Consider the following 18,703-nt stretch of genomic DNA (forward strand, 5'->3'; position numbering starts at 1 on the left):
CAGCGTGTTAAGCAATACAAGCCATGGACTTAGAAAACAGCCACACTGCTTACAGGTATAGAATAAAGTGATTTACATTTTTAATTTCAACTGAGATAAATGATCATTATTCCTTTCAAAAATGTCAAAACTGAAATTGCATAAATTTCAACAATGCAATTGTTTGCATTTTCATTATAACTTTTTTTCTATTGGAAAAATAAAATTTGAAGGACGGATGTTGAGCCCTAGGTATAGCAGCGTGTTAAGCAATACAAGCCAAGACTTAGAACTTAGAAAATAGCAACACTGCTTACAATTTCCGTATGTTTCATGTATTTATTCTTTTTAAAGAAGTTGGAAAGGCTTTCGCCGAAGGTAGAAGAAAACTTGTCCAATTCTCTAAAGAGAATGACATTTATTACGTAAAACTAAAGGATCAGGATACACCATACTAATATATCTTTAATTAGGTAAAAGATACGGAAGAAAAAAATGTTTATTTTGGAAGTATTAAGCTAAAGACCATCCTGCAAAAGAGGATCTTCCTACAAGATCGCTCATAATATTACCAACGTTATACGAGTCCCGAGTTCTTACCAAAACGTCATCTCCCTGGTCAACATGTACCACCACGGTACCGGTAACACTGCCGTCTATAATATTAGCTGGAATAAGATACGTCGATCCAACAGCATTGTTATTAACCATCAGTTCTGTTGAGTGGTAATTTGCTCCATATATTCTGATAGTCCACGTCAATACGTACAGACCAGATCGGGGGACTATGAAGGTACCGGCGTGGGAATGATATGCATTTCCAGTATTGGTGATTACGTTATCAAATGTAAGGATATGATTCGGACCGGGAGAACGAACATCCTTTGATAAATACGCGTAGAAAGCGACAATGTTGCCGAGTGACGCAGTAGTTGTCACAGGAGCAAGCAATCGCTCTGAAAAAGAAATAAATAGAAATTGAAATTTTCTTAAAGTGATATAAATATGAGGTAACGTTGGCAGTTTATCGATAAATTATACCTTTTCTTATCAAACTTTCTTTGCGCTGCGTAAGGGCCTTGGCGAAAAAAGACTTTTCTTCTTGGGAGTGGATCAAATTTTGAAATCGGTCCTGAAGATTTTTGAACAGTTTTTCTTGGACGTTTTGTCTACTCAGTAAACCGGACATCTTTTTCGTAGTGGTCTTCTCAAGCGTTTTCACAGTTAAAATGTCCTTGGATTGTTTATTCAAACGTTTCTCTAACCGCAAGAACTGCTTCTCTAGATTGGAAATCCGTTCCTCTTGCTTGTTGTCGCTGTTGTGGACATCGGTGGCTGTAGGTTTCTCCTGGTTTCGGTTCTGCTTCTCTAACTGAGAAATACGATCACTTTGGAGATGTACGGTCGTCTGGAGTTCCTCTAATTTCTCCATCACCGCCCTCAAGTCTGTATTGATACCAAGTGTTTCCCCAACATGGCCATTAACAAGAAAATAGAGGAATTGGATCAATATAAAAAGAAACATTACCGTCTGCATTTCAACTCTACTCCTTTATTAAAAGTGCTCACCTCAAATGCGTTATCTAGGTGTCTTAATCACACGGAAAAGAACTGATAAGCGTATAACTTTTCTAAAAATATTTCATTGAGACTTGTACTCATTTTTTGCTTGCATTTATTATACCCCAGCTTAAAAAGCGGGAGGGTATATAGTAGTCGGGATGCCCGTCCGTCTGCTACACTTTGGAGTACCAATGTCTTATCCGCCACTAAATGAAATTTGATGAGACTTTCAAAGAATCTTTATTATGTCGCCCCTAACGAAGTCGGGGACGACATATTGCGATTGTACGCATGTTTTTGTTCTACGGGCTGTTTCTCGGAGATTGCTGGGTCAATCCTGAAACTTTACTCAAAAGATGATCACTGGATGTAGTTGTGTTGTGTGGTCATTCAGTTTCTAAATGGCTACCGTTGCCATGGAAACCTGCAAAAAGCGACGAATTTTGTCCGAGAATATTCTCTCTGGTCCCTTGGACATTTTTCATGAAACTTAATTGTTTTAATGATTAGTATCTGTTATTGTGCGTGTTGCATTTAAAAATTGCAAATTGTCAATAGTTGCCATGGAAACAGGGGAAAAGTAAAAATTCTTTAACTTTGATTCTTAAATCAAAGAACCAAAAGGACTTATACGAGTTGGTGGTTGTCCAAGCTCAGCTAATGGGTATTGTTTAAGTCATAAAAAAATGAAAGTCTTGTCCAGTTCGGGGCGACATACGCTATTGCTTGCAATAGCAGACTTTCTAGTTACATATTGCCATTGTGACTTCCTATTTTACTTTTTAATCCAACAAATATTTTAGGTTTCCCATATCAAAACATGGACACTGCCATTATATTCATATGTCAGGCGGGGTATCATTGATGAGCTCATTGCTCACAGTACATCTAGTTTGTTTGATTTTTAATACTTCTCTGACACTGCTTCATAAAAATTAAATTTAGGTTTCAACGTTAGTTACAAAATGTCGAATATCTGTTAACAATAATTATTTAGATAAAACAATAAGTACTTTTTCATTATTATTTGATATTATTATAATTAAGCTTCAATCTTATAATACCAAAACAAAATTTAAAATGCAAAGTATAAAAGATTACAGCTGAATAGGAATCATTATTTTTTTTGGGGGGGGGGGATTTCCGTGGATTGCGTAAATTCTAAAGGTGTGTGTGTGTGTGTGGGTGTGGGTGTGTGTGTGGGTGTGGGTGGGTGGGTGTGTGAGGGTGTGTGTGTGTGTGTGTGTGTGAGGGAGGGTGTGTGTGTGTGTGTGTGCGTGTGCGCGTGTGCGTGTGCGCGTGTGCGTGTGTGTGTGTGAGGGTGTGTGTGTGTGTGTGTGTGTGTGTCTCAAAATATATGATGTAAAGGGCTTTTTATTTAATGTATTGTTTGTAATATTTGTAGAAATTTACTTCTACCTAAATTCATAAGTAAAACTAACTAACTCTGAATAGGTTCTATGGCAAATAAAGTAAGCGTTATTAATAATTATAAACAGAAAATTGGATTTGGCATAAACTATAATAAAAATAGTTTTAGAAGAGAGTTAAGAATAATAGCTGACTGAATAAAAGTAACATTGGCTAGAATGACCTTTCTATGGCACGTCAAATTCACAAAAATGAGCTAAACATAGTTTCACCGACTGAAAACTTTAATTTACAAACCGTGTACTATAGTTTATAATTCGTTAACTATAGTTTTCATCTGTAAAATTATATTTAACGGTTGTTAACTATAGTTTACGAATGCTTATAATCTAAGTTTATGTGTCTGTAATAAAACGTTATTGTTGATAAACATAGATTCACGTCTGTTAACTATACATGTAATTTACAATCGTAAACTATAGTTAAGGGTTGTTAATCATAGTTTCACAAATTACGAAACTGTATTTATCAGATCGTTAACTACAGTTAAGAGTTGTTAACCATAGTTTACAAATCGTGAAACTGTATTTATCAGATAATCTATATTTTACAATAGCAAATGATTGTTTTCATTATTAAGTATAGTTTATGGTTCTGAAACACAGATTATCGCGTTAACTATGGTTTACAGATGTAAAATATAAATTAACGTTGGTAACTATAGTTTACAGTCCGTACAAACCTAGTTTATGGACTGTGAAACTATGTTTGGCTCATTTTGTGAATTTGGCTGCCATACCTTTCATTTAGTTGAAATTGCCGAATTGTAAAGGGATGCGTACAAAAAATTTTATCAAATAAGTAAATTCAAAATAGTATAAGTTTTTCGTGTAAGAGAAGGGTAATATCTAAAAAGGAATTTTAATAATTTAAATAAAACTTTCTGGAGCACATTGATGATTATTAAATGTATAGAAATTACTTAGCGAAAGTCCAACTTAAGGTCATACGCAACATAGTTTGAACTTTTTTGGGTTCTCCCCTGGAGTTGAAGAGTTCCACTAAATGAAGGACCTGTGTGCAGTATTTTTAATGTCTATAAATGGATTTGTATACCTCTTCTTAAACAATTTTTGAAGAAAAAAAAATCTGAAATTTATGTTTTATAATTTTTGTACATTTTTATTTGAATAATGCAAAAATTTTCAAAATTCGATATCTTTTCAAAACCTCTGGTAAGGCATGCTGATTTTTTGTCTATGAACATGTAATTATAATATAAGTTTAAATTTGGAATATCTTGGAAATCTATCAGTAGGTAAGGTACGTTGCGTACGTCCTTAAGTCATTCAAACAAACAAAGACTATTTCATCATGTTCATTCTCAACACTGCAATACAGAAAGATCATGAAAATTGAAAATGACTTATTTATATGAATTACTGCATTTAGTTCATAGTGATGAAATCATCCTAGATTGACATAAATTCAATTTAAAATGACATTTAAATATCCTTTAAATGGAGTAAAATAAAAGGACACATTCTTATCTTTTGACAATGAATCCCTCCAATTTAATATTTGAATAAAAGAAATTATGATTGAGCATGCTCGCTAAAAAGTCGTGAGATATAAATAGTTTGGATGGAAAACCTGTTTGCGTAAAATCAAGTGCCTCCATAAGAGTTTCTGTGAGTCAGGATTTTTTAAGATTTTCAGTACGGATTCCGTGCCTTAGTCGCGCCTATTCCACCTAAAATTTTTGTACGGGAACTTAAGAATGTATGAGATGTTCCGCTGTTCATTATTGTTATTTTACATTTACAATGAATTAACATTTAAAATCAGCAGCGGTCAGGTCGTCTTAACCTTCATGATCACTAGGTCTCTCCCTGTGTACCAATTCATTCAGGTGTATGTGGTTATCGTCCTCTTTTAGAAAAAAAACAAGAAAGTTCATCAATTCATTTTAAGTTGTCGCCTTTATGCCAAAGCCCATCCCGCAAAAGATGATTTTCCGTTAATGTCACTTATAATGTTACCATTGTTGTTTGCTTCACCAGTTCTAAGAAAAACATCATCTCCCTGGTCGACATGCACCACGACAGTACCAGTAACACTGCCATCGATATTATTAGGATAAAAATATGTTGACCCAACGAAATTGTTATTGACCAACAGTTCCGTCTTGTGGTATGAATTTCCACTCATTCTGATCGTCCACGTAAACACGTATAGACCAGGTCGGGGCGCAATGAAGGTACCTGTATGGGAATGATAAGCATTTCCGACATTCGTGATTAGGTTATCAAATGTGAGGATATGGTGTGCACTTGGAGATGGAACATTCTTCGATAAATACGCATAGAAAGCAACAACGTTGCCGTTTGATGCAGATGTTGTCACGGGAGCAAGCAATCACACTGCAAAAAATGCAGGAAAAAATATAATTCTCGTCAATAAATAATTATATGAGATGACGCTTGCAGGATAAATTATCATAAATTTTACCTTTTCTTATTAAACTGTCTTTATGTTGTGTGAAGGCTTTAGGGTAAGATGACTTTTTTTGCTGGAAGTATATCAAATTTTGTAGTCGATTCTTTAGACCTCTGTATAGTTTTTCTTGGACATTCTGTCTATTCAGTAACATGGATATCTTTTTTGTAGTGGTCTCCTTAAGATTTTTCTCAGCTAAAATGTCCTTGGATTGCTTCACCAAACTTTCCTCTAAACACAGGTACTGATTTTCTAGAATGGAAATCCGTTCATCTTGCTTGTTTTCGTTGCTGCGGAGACCGGTGGCTATAAGTTTTTCAAAGTTTCTGTTCTGATTCTCTAACTGAGAAATACGATCACTTTGGAGGTGTACGGTCGTCTGAAGTTCCTCTAATTTCTCCATCACCGCCTTTAAGTCTGTATTAGTAGCAAGTCTTTCCCTATCATGACCATTAACAGTAGGATAGAGAAATTGGATCAATATGAAAAGAAATAATCCCGTATGCATTTCAAGTTTAGTTCTTTCTGTTAATAGTGTTGACCTTATTTAGGTTATCTATGTAACTTTAACCACAAGGAAAATATTTGATAAGCATATCATAACATTTTCTACAAATTACATGTACATTGTATTTCAGTCAGAAAGCCCTTTTGAACATGCATTTAAAATACTACTTTAACATTGCTTTACTAAAAATGTTAAATATCTGTTAATGATAATTTAACAAACTTAATATTTATTCCTTCTAAAAAGCTTAGAGAAAGAACAACACTTTTAACTGCAAAATCAACAGGCCCCGTTGCAAAACGAACGATTGCCGATGCAAAAGCAACAGTCTCTAACGAACTTAAGATATCCTTATTCTGCAATAATATATTTAGGTCTTTAACCTGTTGAGATCCTCTCAGTTAGCAATTTTATCTACCTGAGAGCTCGTGTTCGGGTAGTTTGTGGGAAGTTACATCCAAGATGAGACCTGTTTCGCGTGTCCTGAAGTAGCCGGAGTGGGTGCTCAAAGTACACCAGGTATTTACAGGAATGAAAATGTAATGATATGTGTATGCTGTTAGAATCTACCCATTAAGTATGTTTTTTCACTATCTTTTCTTAGGGTTCTGTTTCCTTGGGCTTTTGTCCCATTTCTAAAATGATACAGGTCTTGAGTGGGTACTTAAATCCATTGATACGATAATCAGTCCTGGGCGAGAGGGAGCGTCTTTGTTGTGCAGACACGGCAGCTTATGATAGTTAGGTGATTAAATGATATCGGAGAACCAAATAAAATTAAATGATGAATAAATCAATAAAAATATATTAATATTAGACAAGTAAACCCATCTGCCGTCGGGCGCCAGGTCCAAAGTCCTGGTAAGAAGGGGTGTCTCCTTTGTTGAACTTAAGGTCAGACGATACGTTCCTCGGATATGTGTTTTGTACATGTTTGAAATGTATGAAAAATATTCAAAATTTTGATTACATTCTAATTTTTAAACCAGTTTCTAAATGCTTTCAAAAATACAAGACTTAAAAGGATTATTTAAGAAACACTACCCTCGGAGGGTCTGCGATCTTACACGAATGCCTGGTAAGGTACCTTAATTTTTGTGAGTAAACTTATTAAAGTAGAAATACTTCAGTGACAAATTCTTGGAAAAAATTATATATTATCAAGGAACGTCTTATCTATCCTTAAATCGAAATAGAAGCCATTATGGGCGGAGGGACTGTCATTTTGGCTGGAAACGGAAAGCGTGTCATTTTGGACGAAAATGGAATAGCAGTCATATTGGTCAGAAACACAAAGGCGACAATTTTGACCAGAAAAGGTGGCTATCTTGGCGGAAACCAATGGACTGTGTCACAACTGACCTCAAGTTGTGATGGATTCTTTCAATTAGAATTTTCAAACCAAAATAAATAATATTTTGGAAGACCTCCTGTATACCAAGAAACAACAAGATTTATAAAAATTAACAATAAATTTATCTACATATGTACAATAAACATGAAAACGGCCATAAGTTCAATCAAGGTCATCACTAGACAGATTCACACTTCACACCACGTCCATGGTCCACCATATTGTCCATGTTGTCCACCATAGTGTCCCGTCCGGTCCACCATATCCTAAGTAGCTTCACACATACACCAATCCTCCCGTCCAGAACAAAAGCTTAATATACAAGTTTGGTCACCTACAATTTTCATAGGGTTTCTAATAAAATATTCAAAACAAATCTCTGTTCAAAATACTAGATTTTACAAACAAGTTACAAAAGAAAACTTGTATTTGCCGTTTAACAAGTAAATGAATTAGAGCGTAAATATATACATTCTCGCTATATTGCTAACAGTTTTACATAGAAAATTGCTCTTTAAAGCTAACAAAAAATATTGTAAAGTGTAAAAACTTACTGAGCTGTGGCATTTTATACATAAAACCATACTGTCGGCCCCCAGGTCTTGCTCTCAAAAACATCCCTGAATCCCAATATCACACAGCAGGGGAAACAGCTAAAACACACCCAAGTTCACACAGCATGGGTTATATAAAAGGCACACCCAAGATCACTAAGCATGGGTAAAGCATAACTCACGGCGTCCAGACCTCATCTGACAAACACTAGCCAACACCCAGTATAAATAACTGACCAAACTACTCAAACGGGTTCGACGAGTATACGTTGATAAAAATAGAACAAATACAACCCAGTGACCAATAGTGCGTAAATGAAATAATCGATAACTCCTAATGCCCAAATAAAGATAACTCTTACCAATACCTGTACAATAAGCTAATATAAAACATTGACACAATGTCACTTGTGACAGACTGCTATCTTAGACCCATTTAAACGGGGTCAAAATTTAAACAACCAGAAGTCTCTGTCAAGACCGTAGCTCTACTGGTTTATACTTAAAACAAAGGAAGAAAAAAGTAGCAGTTGGGACTTGAAACTTTAAAACAGCAATAAATAGAAAAATGATCCTTTCCACTCATCAAAATAAAAACCGATGCACAGAATTATGTACCTTTGTGTAGTCTACTTGTGTGCCAAGTTATATTGAAATCGGACCAAAACTGTAGGAAGTCTCAGGAGTAGCATTTTGAAAGCATTTCACAGAAATTTCTATTTTTAGTAACCACGGCAACACCGTTCATCGAAATCAAAAACTAATGCATAGGATTATGTATCTTAGTGTAGTCTACTTGTGTGCCAAGTTATGTTGAGATCGAACCAAAACTGTAGGAGGAGTAGCATTTTGAAAGAATTTCACAGAAATTTCTTTTTAGTTACCATGGCAACACCGTTCGTCGAAAGCAAAAACCGATGCACAGAATTATGTATCTTAGTGTAGTCTACTTGTGTGCCAAGGTATATTGAAATCGGACTAAAACTGTAGGAGGAGTAGCATTTTGAAAAATTGTTTACAGACAGACAGACAGACAGACAGACAGACGGACGGACGACAGACGCATTTCTATCGCATAAGCTCTTCTGGTCTCTGACCAGTAGAGCTAAAAACAATACAACTAAATACAAATACAATTTGAACAATTTTAATCAGTTCTCATCTTATCCAGGTAATAATACGATGCACATGCTTGAAGATTTAAATCTGGAGCTTAGGTTTAAGAAACACGATACTTGAAATCATCAACAGAATGAGGAATATTAAACAACAATTTTCGAAATAAGGAACAATTTAATTAAGCATTCAACAGAGTTTTAACAAAGTGGACTTTAACCTAATAACCACCCTGCAAACGATGATTTTCCAGCAGGGTTACTTATAATGTTACCACTGTTGTATGTTCCACCCGTTCTCATAAGCACATCGTCTCCCTGGTTAACGTGTACCACCACAGTACCAGTAACACTGCCATCTATAGTATTACCTGAGTTTAGATACGTCGACCCAACAAAATTGTTATTGATCAGCAATTCGACTGTGTGATCTGATGCTCCAGCCATTCTTATTGTCCATGTAAACACGTAAAGACCAGATCGAGGCGCTATGAATGTTCCATAATGAGGATGGTAGGCATTTCCAGCACTTGTGATTATTGAATCAAATATGAGGATATGGTGTGCGCTGGGAGATGGAATATCCTTTGATAAATACACATAGAAAGCAACAATGTTTTCATGTGATGAAGAAGTTGTCACAGGAGCAAGCAATCGCTCTGAAAAATATTTTTAAAATGCATATATTGTATTGTAATAAAGTGCACATAATATTGCAATAAGATAAACATATGAAAAGCTTATGAAGCTGACAGGCTATTACCTTTTCTTGTCAAACTGTCTTTGTGTTTGATGACGGCATTAGGGAAGGAGGACTTTTCCCTCAGGAAATGTATAACATTTTGCACTCGATTTTTTAGTCCCCTGTATAGTTTCTCATGGACATACTGTCTCCTCAGAAACATGGAAATCGTTTTCTTTGTGGTCCTATTCAATATTTTCTCAGCTAAAATGTCCTTCGAATGTTTTAACAAAATTTTATCTAAACGCAAGTACTGCTTTTCTAGAATAGAAATCCGTTCATCTTGCTTGTTTTCGTTGCTGTGGAGATCGATGGCTATAAGTTTTTCGAAGTTCCGGTTCTGCACCTCTAACTGAGAAATGCGATCACTTTGGAGGTGTACGGTCGTTTGGAGTTCCTCTAATTTCTCCATCACCGCCTTCAAGTCGATATGTTAACAAGTATTTTCCCACCATGGCCATTAACAGTGATATAGAGAAATTGGACCAATATGAAAAGACATAATACCGTCTGCATTTCAATTTAGTACTTTGGTAAAAGTGCTAACCTCGAATATATTATCAATGTGTCTTTAACCACAAGGAAAAGAACTGATAAGCATATATCACAACCATTTCTATAAATATGTTTCATTCAGACTAGTACTATTTTTTTGCATGTTTTTTTTTTTGTTTTATTTTTAAATACTTCTCTTGTATTGGTTCATTAAAATTTATATTTGAACAGTTACTAACAAAATGTCGAATATCTGTTAACAATAATTATTTAGTCGCTTCAATAGCGCACTTACCGCCCTCTACAAGTATTTATCTTTTTCCCAGCCTCACATAGAATTCAGTTATCGTAAGGTTCTCTGAAAAATATAGGTACTACTTCTGGTAAAACTCGTGTATCCTTTATAGCGTGTTCAAAAGCTCAACTGACAGGAGGATTGAGCTGGAATACTATCTCATGTCGAGACTATACCAGTACCACTACAGACGCTTCAAGGACGTCTGGCAAAAATCATACCCTACATAGATGTCCTAGTACATTAAGAACAGAAGCAGAAATTGACTTTTTTTATCGATAATTTGTTATAGTTTTGAATTTCTTAAATTGCAAAACGTACACGTAACATATTTCCTGAAGTGCAGCTGAGGGAAATAGTCTTGCTCTAGGGAAACTGGAATCTTGCCAACCCCCACAGTGATACATTTTAACTGTTTTTTACAAAGTCTCTTAGTACACTGGTAATAAAATTAGACCATTTTCAAAACCTGTAACTCTTATTTTATACGCATTGCAGTAATAAGGTGTGCAATGGAAATATTAATTGCGCAGAACATTAAAGGGGATGAAATAAATTCAGTAAAAGATCTTCCAATTTAAAATAATGGTCTATAAATTACGACGTATCGGTAAGCGAAATAAATTACTAGGTCTTCCAAATGGGTATATATCAGTTCATCAAATTAAACCAACACTCCTTTTTGTAAGGAATCAGTGTTTTACGGTGATTCTCGGGGAATCAACAAAATACATCAATTTACTCTAATGACTTATATAGTGAAAAATTGGTAGAGGTATATATTCCACCACAGTGAGGCAAAAACCATGAAAATTAAATTTTTGTCCTCTTTCCCAATAGAATTGGCTAAAATTGGCTGAACAGTTCATGAGAAAAAGCAAAAACTGTTCAACATTTGAGGCATAACAGTAAATCACGTGAGTGACTTTGCTGAGCAATAAATAGAACAGTTTTAAGGGATTCTTTTTACAGTATTTATTTGCAGACTTAATGTAAAGTAAAAAAAAAATTGTATTTCTACAACTTCTCAAAAAAGGAATAAATTACAAAACTAAAGGATGAAATCTTCCAATATTCTCTGCAGAGTTTATCTCAACAAGTTGACATTTTCAATTTCTTTTCCTTCCTTTCTAAACAGGGAATAAATGAAAAATGTACAGAAAAAGCCTAGTCTATTTTTATAAGATTTTCTTCCCTTTTGTAAAATTCTACTTATTGTACATAATTAACTTCAGCATTAAGATAGAGTTAAAGATCATAATTTACCATTCCTTAAAATACAAAATATCTGCATGTCTGAAAAAGGAAACTTTTTCTGAAAATAAAACTTCATCTTTCTTTTTTCTGCAAATGTTGCAAAACATGGGTTGAAAAATGTTTCTTTGATGCAATTTTCTTTTAAAAGTTGATAAACAATTAATGTCTACATTACCATATATATATGTATATCAAATAAATACCAGTAAGAGTATTGGAGAATAGTTAAACACGGGTTATTAGTCCAATAAGCTCAACTTTTGCATAGGGAATGTTAAAGAAATCTAATTAATATAATAAATAATGCTGTGATATTGCCATAGTTTGCTTTGGAATGGGACCGTCTCCAACACAAACTATTTGCATAAATAATAGAAAATAAAACAAATTAAAAAAATCTACTACAAAACTTGTTACTACAAGAAATATAGAATATACCAAAAAAAAAAAAAAGATAATAGAGCTATAGAAATTTATAAACAAATCCTTTTCAATTTCAAATTAAAATCACTACAATAAAACAAATTTTAAGACTACTATAAATAAATACAAATGTTTACAATATTCTTTATAAATTATGCATGGCTATGCAAAAATGTGCGAGAATAAGCAAATTTTTTTTTTATTTCAAGTGAAAAAAATGGAAGATTTTCTGTGTGGTTTTCGGATTAAGCAATAACAATTTGTGTTATAACAACAAACATAACAAGATATATGGACATCATTTTCTTCCACAATGTAGGTAGTAAAATATATCTGTACAGAGAATCATGATATGGTTGATAAAAATGATCACAAAAAAAGACATATTCAAGCACTGCTTGAGGAGCAAGTAAACCCAGCTTGCTGATCAATTGTAATTCAATACACTAACTGCTTTACTGCAAAACAAATTTGGTCTCGAATACACATGAAATCAATTCATCTGTACCTATGTAAAAGATATGTGTAGCAAAAGAAATATACAATAAGTTTCTCAGCGAGAATACGTCAGAAATTTATTACATCTGTACATATTTACATGTACAAATGGTATATATTATAAACATACTGAATAAACATCCAAAAAGGAAAAGTCTGGAGAAAGTGTTTACTTGCTAATAACTTGTATCAACAAATGTCCTTGTGATATAACTTCAAATTCAAGCAATCATTTGCAAATTTGAAATCAAATATCCAATTTTGAATACACAAACTGTGAATAAATTTGAAACAGCCTATATATCACAGATAATTGTGAGAACCAATCAAATCCAAAGACAAAAATAATCCTAGACAAAGATATTAGGAAAAAAAGTAGAAAAAATTATCTCACACTTTTTTATAAAGTACCCACTCATGACTCACACCATTCACTGCATCACAAAACTGGGAGAAAACACGAAAAAGTGGAAAGTTGTCAGAAATATCACAATGTAGGGCCAAGTTCAGGGTTTTTTATCACATGTATTGGCCTTTAATGGAACTCGGGGACCAGTCAAACTGCTGTTTTTCTGGGGAACCAGTCAAACAGCTGTTTCTTGATCCTCTGACACAACCAGTTGAAAATGCTCCTGACCTACAAAAAAAGGACGAGAGAATTTAATTTATTTTTTTCATTTCTTCCTCTTGACTTGAATAAAATAAAATATAATAATAGCACTTAATTTACATATTTTCTAACTGTCTTCAATAATAAGGCTCGAGCTTAATGATTGACATCAGCTATACATAGTTATGTAATTTGTCAGAGCAAAATGAAATTGAAAATAGATAATGGTATTGAAATCGATTTGGAATGAGGATTTCTGTATGTTGCTAATTTTTCGATTTTTTTTCTGCATTTCTTCACCATGATAGCAAAGGAGAATTGATTTTATACATTCAGTCTATCTACATCTAGCACTACATTTTGGGGGCGGTTCTCTACGTATAAATTAGCAGTGTAGTGTCTGTATAGTAATGTTCTAGATCAGCCTGTAGTAGATATGATACTGGAGCTAAGAACTTTACCTACTAAGTCATGCTTTTGTCTGCCAACAGATAAATTAACAAGAAATGAATCACTTGTAAAAATATCTAACCTACAACTAATTTGTACTCTGGCCCATTTACAGAGAAGTTTTGAACAAGATTTAAAATCAGATCATAATGGTACATCAAAGTCTATACAAAATTTAGATGAAATAGAATGAATGACATGACTCCTTTGAGAGGGTGACCTACTTTCTAGATAAGCGGCCAGCTCTTTGTCATCGGCCTTCAGTGCCTGTAGCCGCGGCGTGTTCCCCTGGTAGTCAGTACGTGTGAGGGAGGCGCCGGCCTCCACTAACATGTAACAGATCGTCCGTCTCTGGTACCACGCTGCCTTGTGTAATGCTGTCTGTCCTCTGGAATTCAATGACAAAATCATCCAAGACGTTGAAAGTCAAGCAAACCATTGTATAAAATCACTCAGAAGGAAAGGGATTCAGTATATCCTTTTTTGGGAACAATGCAATAGGTACAATTCAGTTTGAATTCAGTTGATAGAATTTACTTTCTTATCAATCTATATTGCATAAGGTTCAGCAAGAATACAGTTATGATATTTTTAAATGAAAGCAATCTGAATCTATTATTCTGTCTACTGCTATTCAAAAGTGAAAAATTCAGTCATATATAACATTGATTCCCTCACTTACTTCTCATAGTCCACCATATCCAAAATGACAGGGGGAGCTGTAAAGATAAATATATCACTGAGATATTTTCTTTAATGTTTTAGCTCTTTTTTACGTTTCCTTATTATTGTTATCAATGAGGTATCTTTCTATTATTAATTAAAATTAAGTGTCTTACCATTATCTATGAGATATTTGACAATGCCCTTATGTCCAAACCGTGCAGCATGGTGCAGTGAGGTCATGCCATATTGGTCAGTCGCTAGAAGGTCCGCATCCTGATTACAGAACAAGTCAACCAACTGTGAAGAACAATTATAAAAATCAGTGAACTGTGAAAATAATCAGTATATAATCAATCAACTGTGACAAATAATACAAAATGATACCTGTTTACCCATAAATATCGTAATTTACCCACCTTTGTTAAATCACCTCTCTTTGAAGCATCTATCAATCCTAAAACAAAAAAAAGAGAAGTTTAATGTTAAAAAAAGTTTTTGTACATGTAACTGGTCATTTAGTGTTCACATTCTTTCCATCACTCTGAGTCATTACATCTATCAAAATTCCCAAAATGAAAAGAGAAGTTTGTTAAAAAATATATTTTCTTTTTATGCATGTACCTTTACATGATACACTTATGTGCATAAAAAAGTAAACACTCAAATAAACATGTGAAAGTGGCTCTTTTGAAAAATATACATTTGTGCAGAATTTCATCAAAAATATTAGTAATAAATCAGCATTCTATGATACAAGAAAACCCCATAATGAAAGATCAAGTTTGATTACTTTTATTAAAATACTTTCAACAGCAAGTGCCAGTTTGTGTGTTCAGTATGTGTTGGGATACCTTGGGTTTGTATAAGTTTCATTTGAGTTAGCGTAAGAGTTAGTAATGTTGTGCAGAATTCAATAAGTTTTGTGTACATTCCATACTTACTTTTATCAAGAGAGATTTCAGCATGTGTTAACTGATCTTCATCAGCTGTTTAAAAATTGTGACTGAATTTTAAAGTCTCCTTTACTTGCAAGTGTTCGATTTACTCTTCTGTTTGTGTTAAATGTTACCAGCATCTTAACTTCATTTAACAAGATAAAATATTTATATAGTAACTATTAAAAGTTGGTTATATTTTAGTGATTTTATCATTTACCTTTCTAAGCTAATGCAAGTTTTAGAATGATATCTGTATATCAGCCACTGTAAGTTTATAAATGATATCTGAGTGGATATTTTGTTTGACACAGTAAGATTTAAAATAATATCTTTACAGATATCGTTGTCAGCCATTGTGAGTTTAGGAAATCTTTGTCAGCTACTGTGAGTTTTAGAATGATATCTTTATAGATATTTTATCCTGAATAGCTGGCTACTGGGAGTTTTAGAATGATATCAGAAAAGCTAATGTCACTTTTACAATGATAACTATTTAGAAACTTTTGTAAGCTATTGTGAATGTTAATTGTTTAGATATCTTTGTCGGCTACTCTGAGTATTAGAATGATATTTGTACAGATACCTTTGTCAGCTACTGGCAGTTTTAGAATAATACCTGTGTAGATATCTTTGTCAATTACTACAAGTTTTAGAATGATATCAGAATAGCTAATGTCAGTTTTACAATGATATCTGTTTAGATACCTTTGTCAGCTACTGTTTAGATATCTTTGAAAGCTACTGCGTGTTTTAGAATAACATCTTTATAAATATCTTTGTCAGTTACTGTGAGTTTTAGAATGATATCTGTGTAGATATATTTGTCAGCTACTCATAGTGTTAGAGTGATATCTGTATTAGATACCTTTGTCAGCTACTCTTAGTTTTAGAATGATATCTGTATATCTTTGTCTGCTACTTTGAGTTTTAGAATAATATCTGTATTAGATATCTTTGTCAGCTACTGTGAGTTATAGAATGATATATGTATATCTTTGTCAGCTACTGGAGTTATAGAATGGTATCTGTATAAATACCTTTGTCAGCTACTCTTAGTTTTAGAATGATATCTGTATATTAAGTACATTTGTTAGCTATTCTGAGTTCTAGAATGATATCTGTATAAATACCATTGTCAGCTACTATGAGTTTTAGGGTAATATCTGTGTTAGGTACCTTTGTCAGCTACTCTTAGTTTTAGAATAATATCTGTATAAGATACCTTTGTCAGCTACTGTGAGTTTTAGAATGAGATATCTGTATAGCTACCTTTGTCAGCTACTGTGAGTTATAGAATGATATATGTATATCTTTGTCAGCTACTTTGAGGTTTAGAATGAAATATCTGTATAGATACCTTTGTCAGCTACTGTGAGTTTTAGAATGAAATATCTGTATAGATACCTTTGTCAGCTACTGTGAGTTTTAGAATGATATCTGTATTAGATACTTTTGTCAGCTACTGTCAGTTTTAGAATGATATATGTATAAATACCCTCTTTGTTAGCTACTCTTAGTTTTAGAATGATATCTGTATTAGCTATCTTTGTCAGCTACTTTGAGTTTTAGAATGATATCTGTATACCTTTGTCAGCAACTGTGAGTTTCTTTGCCTTTCCTGCTGCTGTTGCATTGGCCACTGACATAAACTGGTACTGCTTGGAACTGTAGTCATTGGGAGAGTTTGGCGAGCCTGGCTCAGAGCTAAAACAACACAGATACAACAAGTCTTTATTTTGTTTCTAGTTTTTCTTAATTTTGCCAAACCCACATTCTATCTTTAAAAAATTAATAAACACAGTCAAAACCTCGTTTTCCTAAGCTTTATGGGACCAAGAAATATAGAGGGTAGAATACTTTTTTAAGAATTTGAGGTTGGAACTTCCAAATCAATTTGTTAGAGATGTAAATATTAGAGATACCAAATTTTTACTGTAATATTTCAGAAAATACAGTCTAATTCTAGACGTTTATAAATTAACCATGCAGTGGCATTTGGGAATCAAACAGAAAACTTTTATTTTAATTTGAATAAAAATCAAAATTATCTAACAAAAAATTATTAATTCTTGAGGTTTTTCTTTTATATTGCTACGAAATAGATGACCACTAAAATCATTTTAAAATATATCTTTTAAGGTGACAGAAAATTATTATTTAGTCTACCAAAAATATTTATTGTACATGGTTTTAACAAAATTATAGGAGGGGTTGGAATGACACTTCATTGAAATATTAATCCACAGAGAATAGTTTAGTTTTTACCAATTAGGATACAAAATGAGAGTACAATATAATACATGTATTACAATTTTTTTAACATCTAACAACACAATTTACATTTACTCAGCAATTACACCCAATATATTTTTATATACATGTTGCTACAGTTTGTTAAACACACTACATACAGCTAAAAGTATCTCTCTAATATCTAAATGCAATCAAGCAAATATTAATGTCTAAACATAACATATAATGGGCACATGCAAAATCTACTGGAACTAGCTATTCTAAATAATCTCTGTCTTTTCTCCATTTACAAAATCAATTCATAAAGTTTAAACAAATTTTCATCATTGCTATTGATAAAGTATTGTTTATGTAACTTTAAAAAATATATATTTTCTAGACATTTTAGTCTTCATAGCTCTAGGAAAGCCTTTTCTTTGCAAATAAATCGACCCTCATACAAGTTTTAAAGTGATATGAGTAAATTAGATGATGCTCCTTCTTAAGCACTTAGATACAGTCTTAGTATGGAGCATGAAATGTGCATGTGAGTTGGGAAGGGGTGTCTTAGATGGGTGGGGTTTGGAGAAAATGGGGTTTTGAAGCATGGAGAACTTTTATATGTATTACCAAACACCATTTCTATTCAAGATAGCTTTAATCTTCATTGCAATATTACAAGCCTGTAAAGTTCTTACAGGGTAGATATTGAAAAAAAAATTAGCAATGTGCTTCAACAGTGTGCAGAAATTAAGACGTATGATTCATGAAAAATGAATCTACAGTATATCCATGAAATAATGCATATGATCATACTAAAGAGGTCAAATGATTTCTAAATTCCACAAGCTAGTTAATAAGTCTGTCTATGGAAATATGGAATAAAAGACTATTAAAATATATGCCTTAGAATTGATAGATCATCTTAAAGGCAGCACAGAGCAGTATAAAAGTAAGACTTTTAAAAATGATGATACAGAAGTTATCCTATTATTGTTAATTAATATTTTTTCACCTTTTAAAAATCTTAACTGATCAGTTTCAATTTCTACTATTTATTGTACATATAAAATTAATTCCTATTATAGTAAAATAATTGTTTTTCCATAAATGTTTTATTTTTAATGTCAGACTTTTGAAATTTAAAAATGGCC

At 33.1% G+C, this 18,703-nt stretch overlaps 4 protein-coding genes across 4 annotated transcripts in view; all 4 read right to left on the reverse strand.

Moving 5' to 3' along the window:
* Window positions 1-464: 464 nt before the first annotated feature.
* Window positions 465-1,550, reverse strand: LOC134243252 (uncharacterized). Its single transcript, XM_062725489.1, has 2 exons — window positions 1,021-1,550; window positions 465-935 (listed from the first exon to the last, which is right to left on the reverse strand). Exons 1-2 carry the CDS (start codon window positions 1,514-1,516, stop codon window positions 493-495), a joined length of 939 nt encoding a protein of 312 aa, XP_062581473.1. The 5' UTR covers window positions 1,517-1,550; the 3' UTR covers window positions 465-492.
* Window positions 1,551-5,248: 3,698 nt separating this feature from the next.
* Window positions 5,249-5,908, reverse strand: LOC134243220 (uncharacterized). The gene is made up of 2 exons (XM_062725450.1): window positions 5,425-5,908; window positions 5,249-5,336 (listed from the first exon to the last, which is right to left on the reverse strand). The coding sequence occupies exons 1-2, from the start codon at window positions 5,813-5,815 to the stop codon at window positions 5,332-5,334; spliced, it is 396 nt and encodes a 131-aa protein (XP_062581434.1). The 5' UTR covers window positions 5,816-5,908; the 3' UTR covers window positions 5,249-5,331.
* A 3,251-nt stretch (window positions 5,909-9,159) lies between these two features.
* Window positions 9,160-10,097, reverse strand: LOC134243234 (uncharacterized). The gene is made up of 2 exons (XM_062725465.1): window positions 9,707-10,097; window positions 9,160-9,602 (listed from the first exon to the last, which is right to left on the reverse strand). The coding sequence occupies exons 1-2, from the start codon at window positions 10,095-10,097 to the stop codon at window positions 9,160-9,162; spliced, it is 834 nt and encodes a 277-aa protein (XP_062581449.1).
* A 2,694-nt stretch (window positions 10,098-12,791) lies between these two features.
* LOC134243235 (diacylglycerol kinase zeta-like) overlaps window positions 12,792-18,703 on the reverse strand; it is a 44,913-nt gene continuing 39,001 nt past the window's right edge. Inside the window, exons 26-32 of the mRNA XM_062725466.1 lie at window positions 16,903-17,021; window positions 15,321-15,365; window positions 14,796-14,833; window positions 14,553-14,676; window positions 14,396-14,432; window positions 13,938-14,101; window positions 12,792-13,290 (exon numbers count right to left, since the gene is read on the reverse strand). Of these exons, the coding sequence (XP_062581450.1) occupies window positions 13,238-13,290; window positions 13,938-14,101; window positions 14,396-14,432; window positions 14,553-14,676; window positions 14,796-14,833; window positions 15,321-15,365; window positions 16,903-17,021 (580 nt within the window). The 3' untranslated portion in view covers window positions 12,792-13,237. The remainder of the gene's footprint in view (window positions 13,291-13,937; window positions 14,102-14,395; window positions 14,433-14,552; window positions 14,677-14,795; window positions 14,834-15,320; window positions 15,366-16,902; window positions 17,022-18,703) is intronic.

This window comes from Saccostrea cucullata, unplaced genomic scaffold (assembly GCF_032062105.1).
Source record: "Saccostrea cucullata isolate Sc308-1 unplaced genomic scaffold, CSIRO_AGI_Scuc_v1 ctg251, whole genome shotgun sequence".
NCBI classification, from domain to species: domain Eukaryota; kingdom Metazoa; phylum Mollusca; class Bivalvia; order Ostreida; family Ostreidae; genus Saccostrea; species Saccostrea cuccullata.

Bases quoted from the DNA above. Each gene is read 5' to 3' on its own strand.
- LOC134243220 (XM_062725450.1), bottom strand. From the start codon at position 5,815: ATGGAGAAATTAGAGGAACTTCAGACGACCGTACACCTCCAAAGTGAT.
- LOC134243252 (XM_062725489.1), bottom strand. From the start codon at position 1,516: ATGCAGACGGTAATGTTTCTTTTTATATTGATCCAATTCCTCTATTTT. The intron at 936-1,020 runs GTATAATTTATC...TTTCTTTTTCAG, and splicing joins AGAAAGTTTGATAAGAAAAG to AGCGATTGCTTGCTCCTGTG.
- LOC134243234 (XM_062725465.1), bottom strand. From the start codon at position 10,097: ATGGAGAAATTAGAGGAACTCCAAACGACCGTACACCTCCAAAGTGAT. The intron at 9,603-9,706 runs GTAATAGCCTGT...AATATTTTTCAG, and splicing joins AGACAGTTTGACAAGAAAAG to AGCGATTGCTTGCTCCTGTG.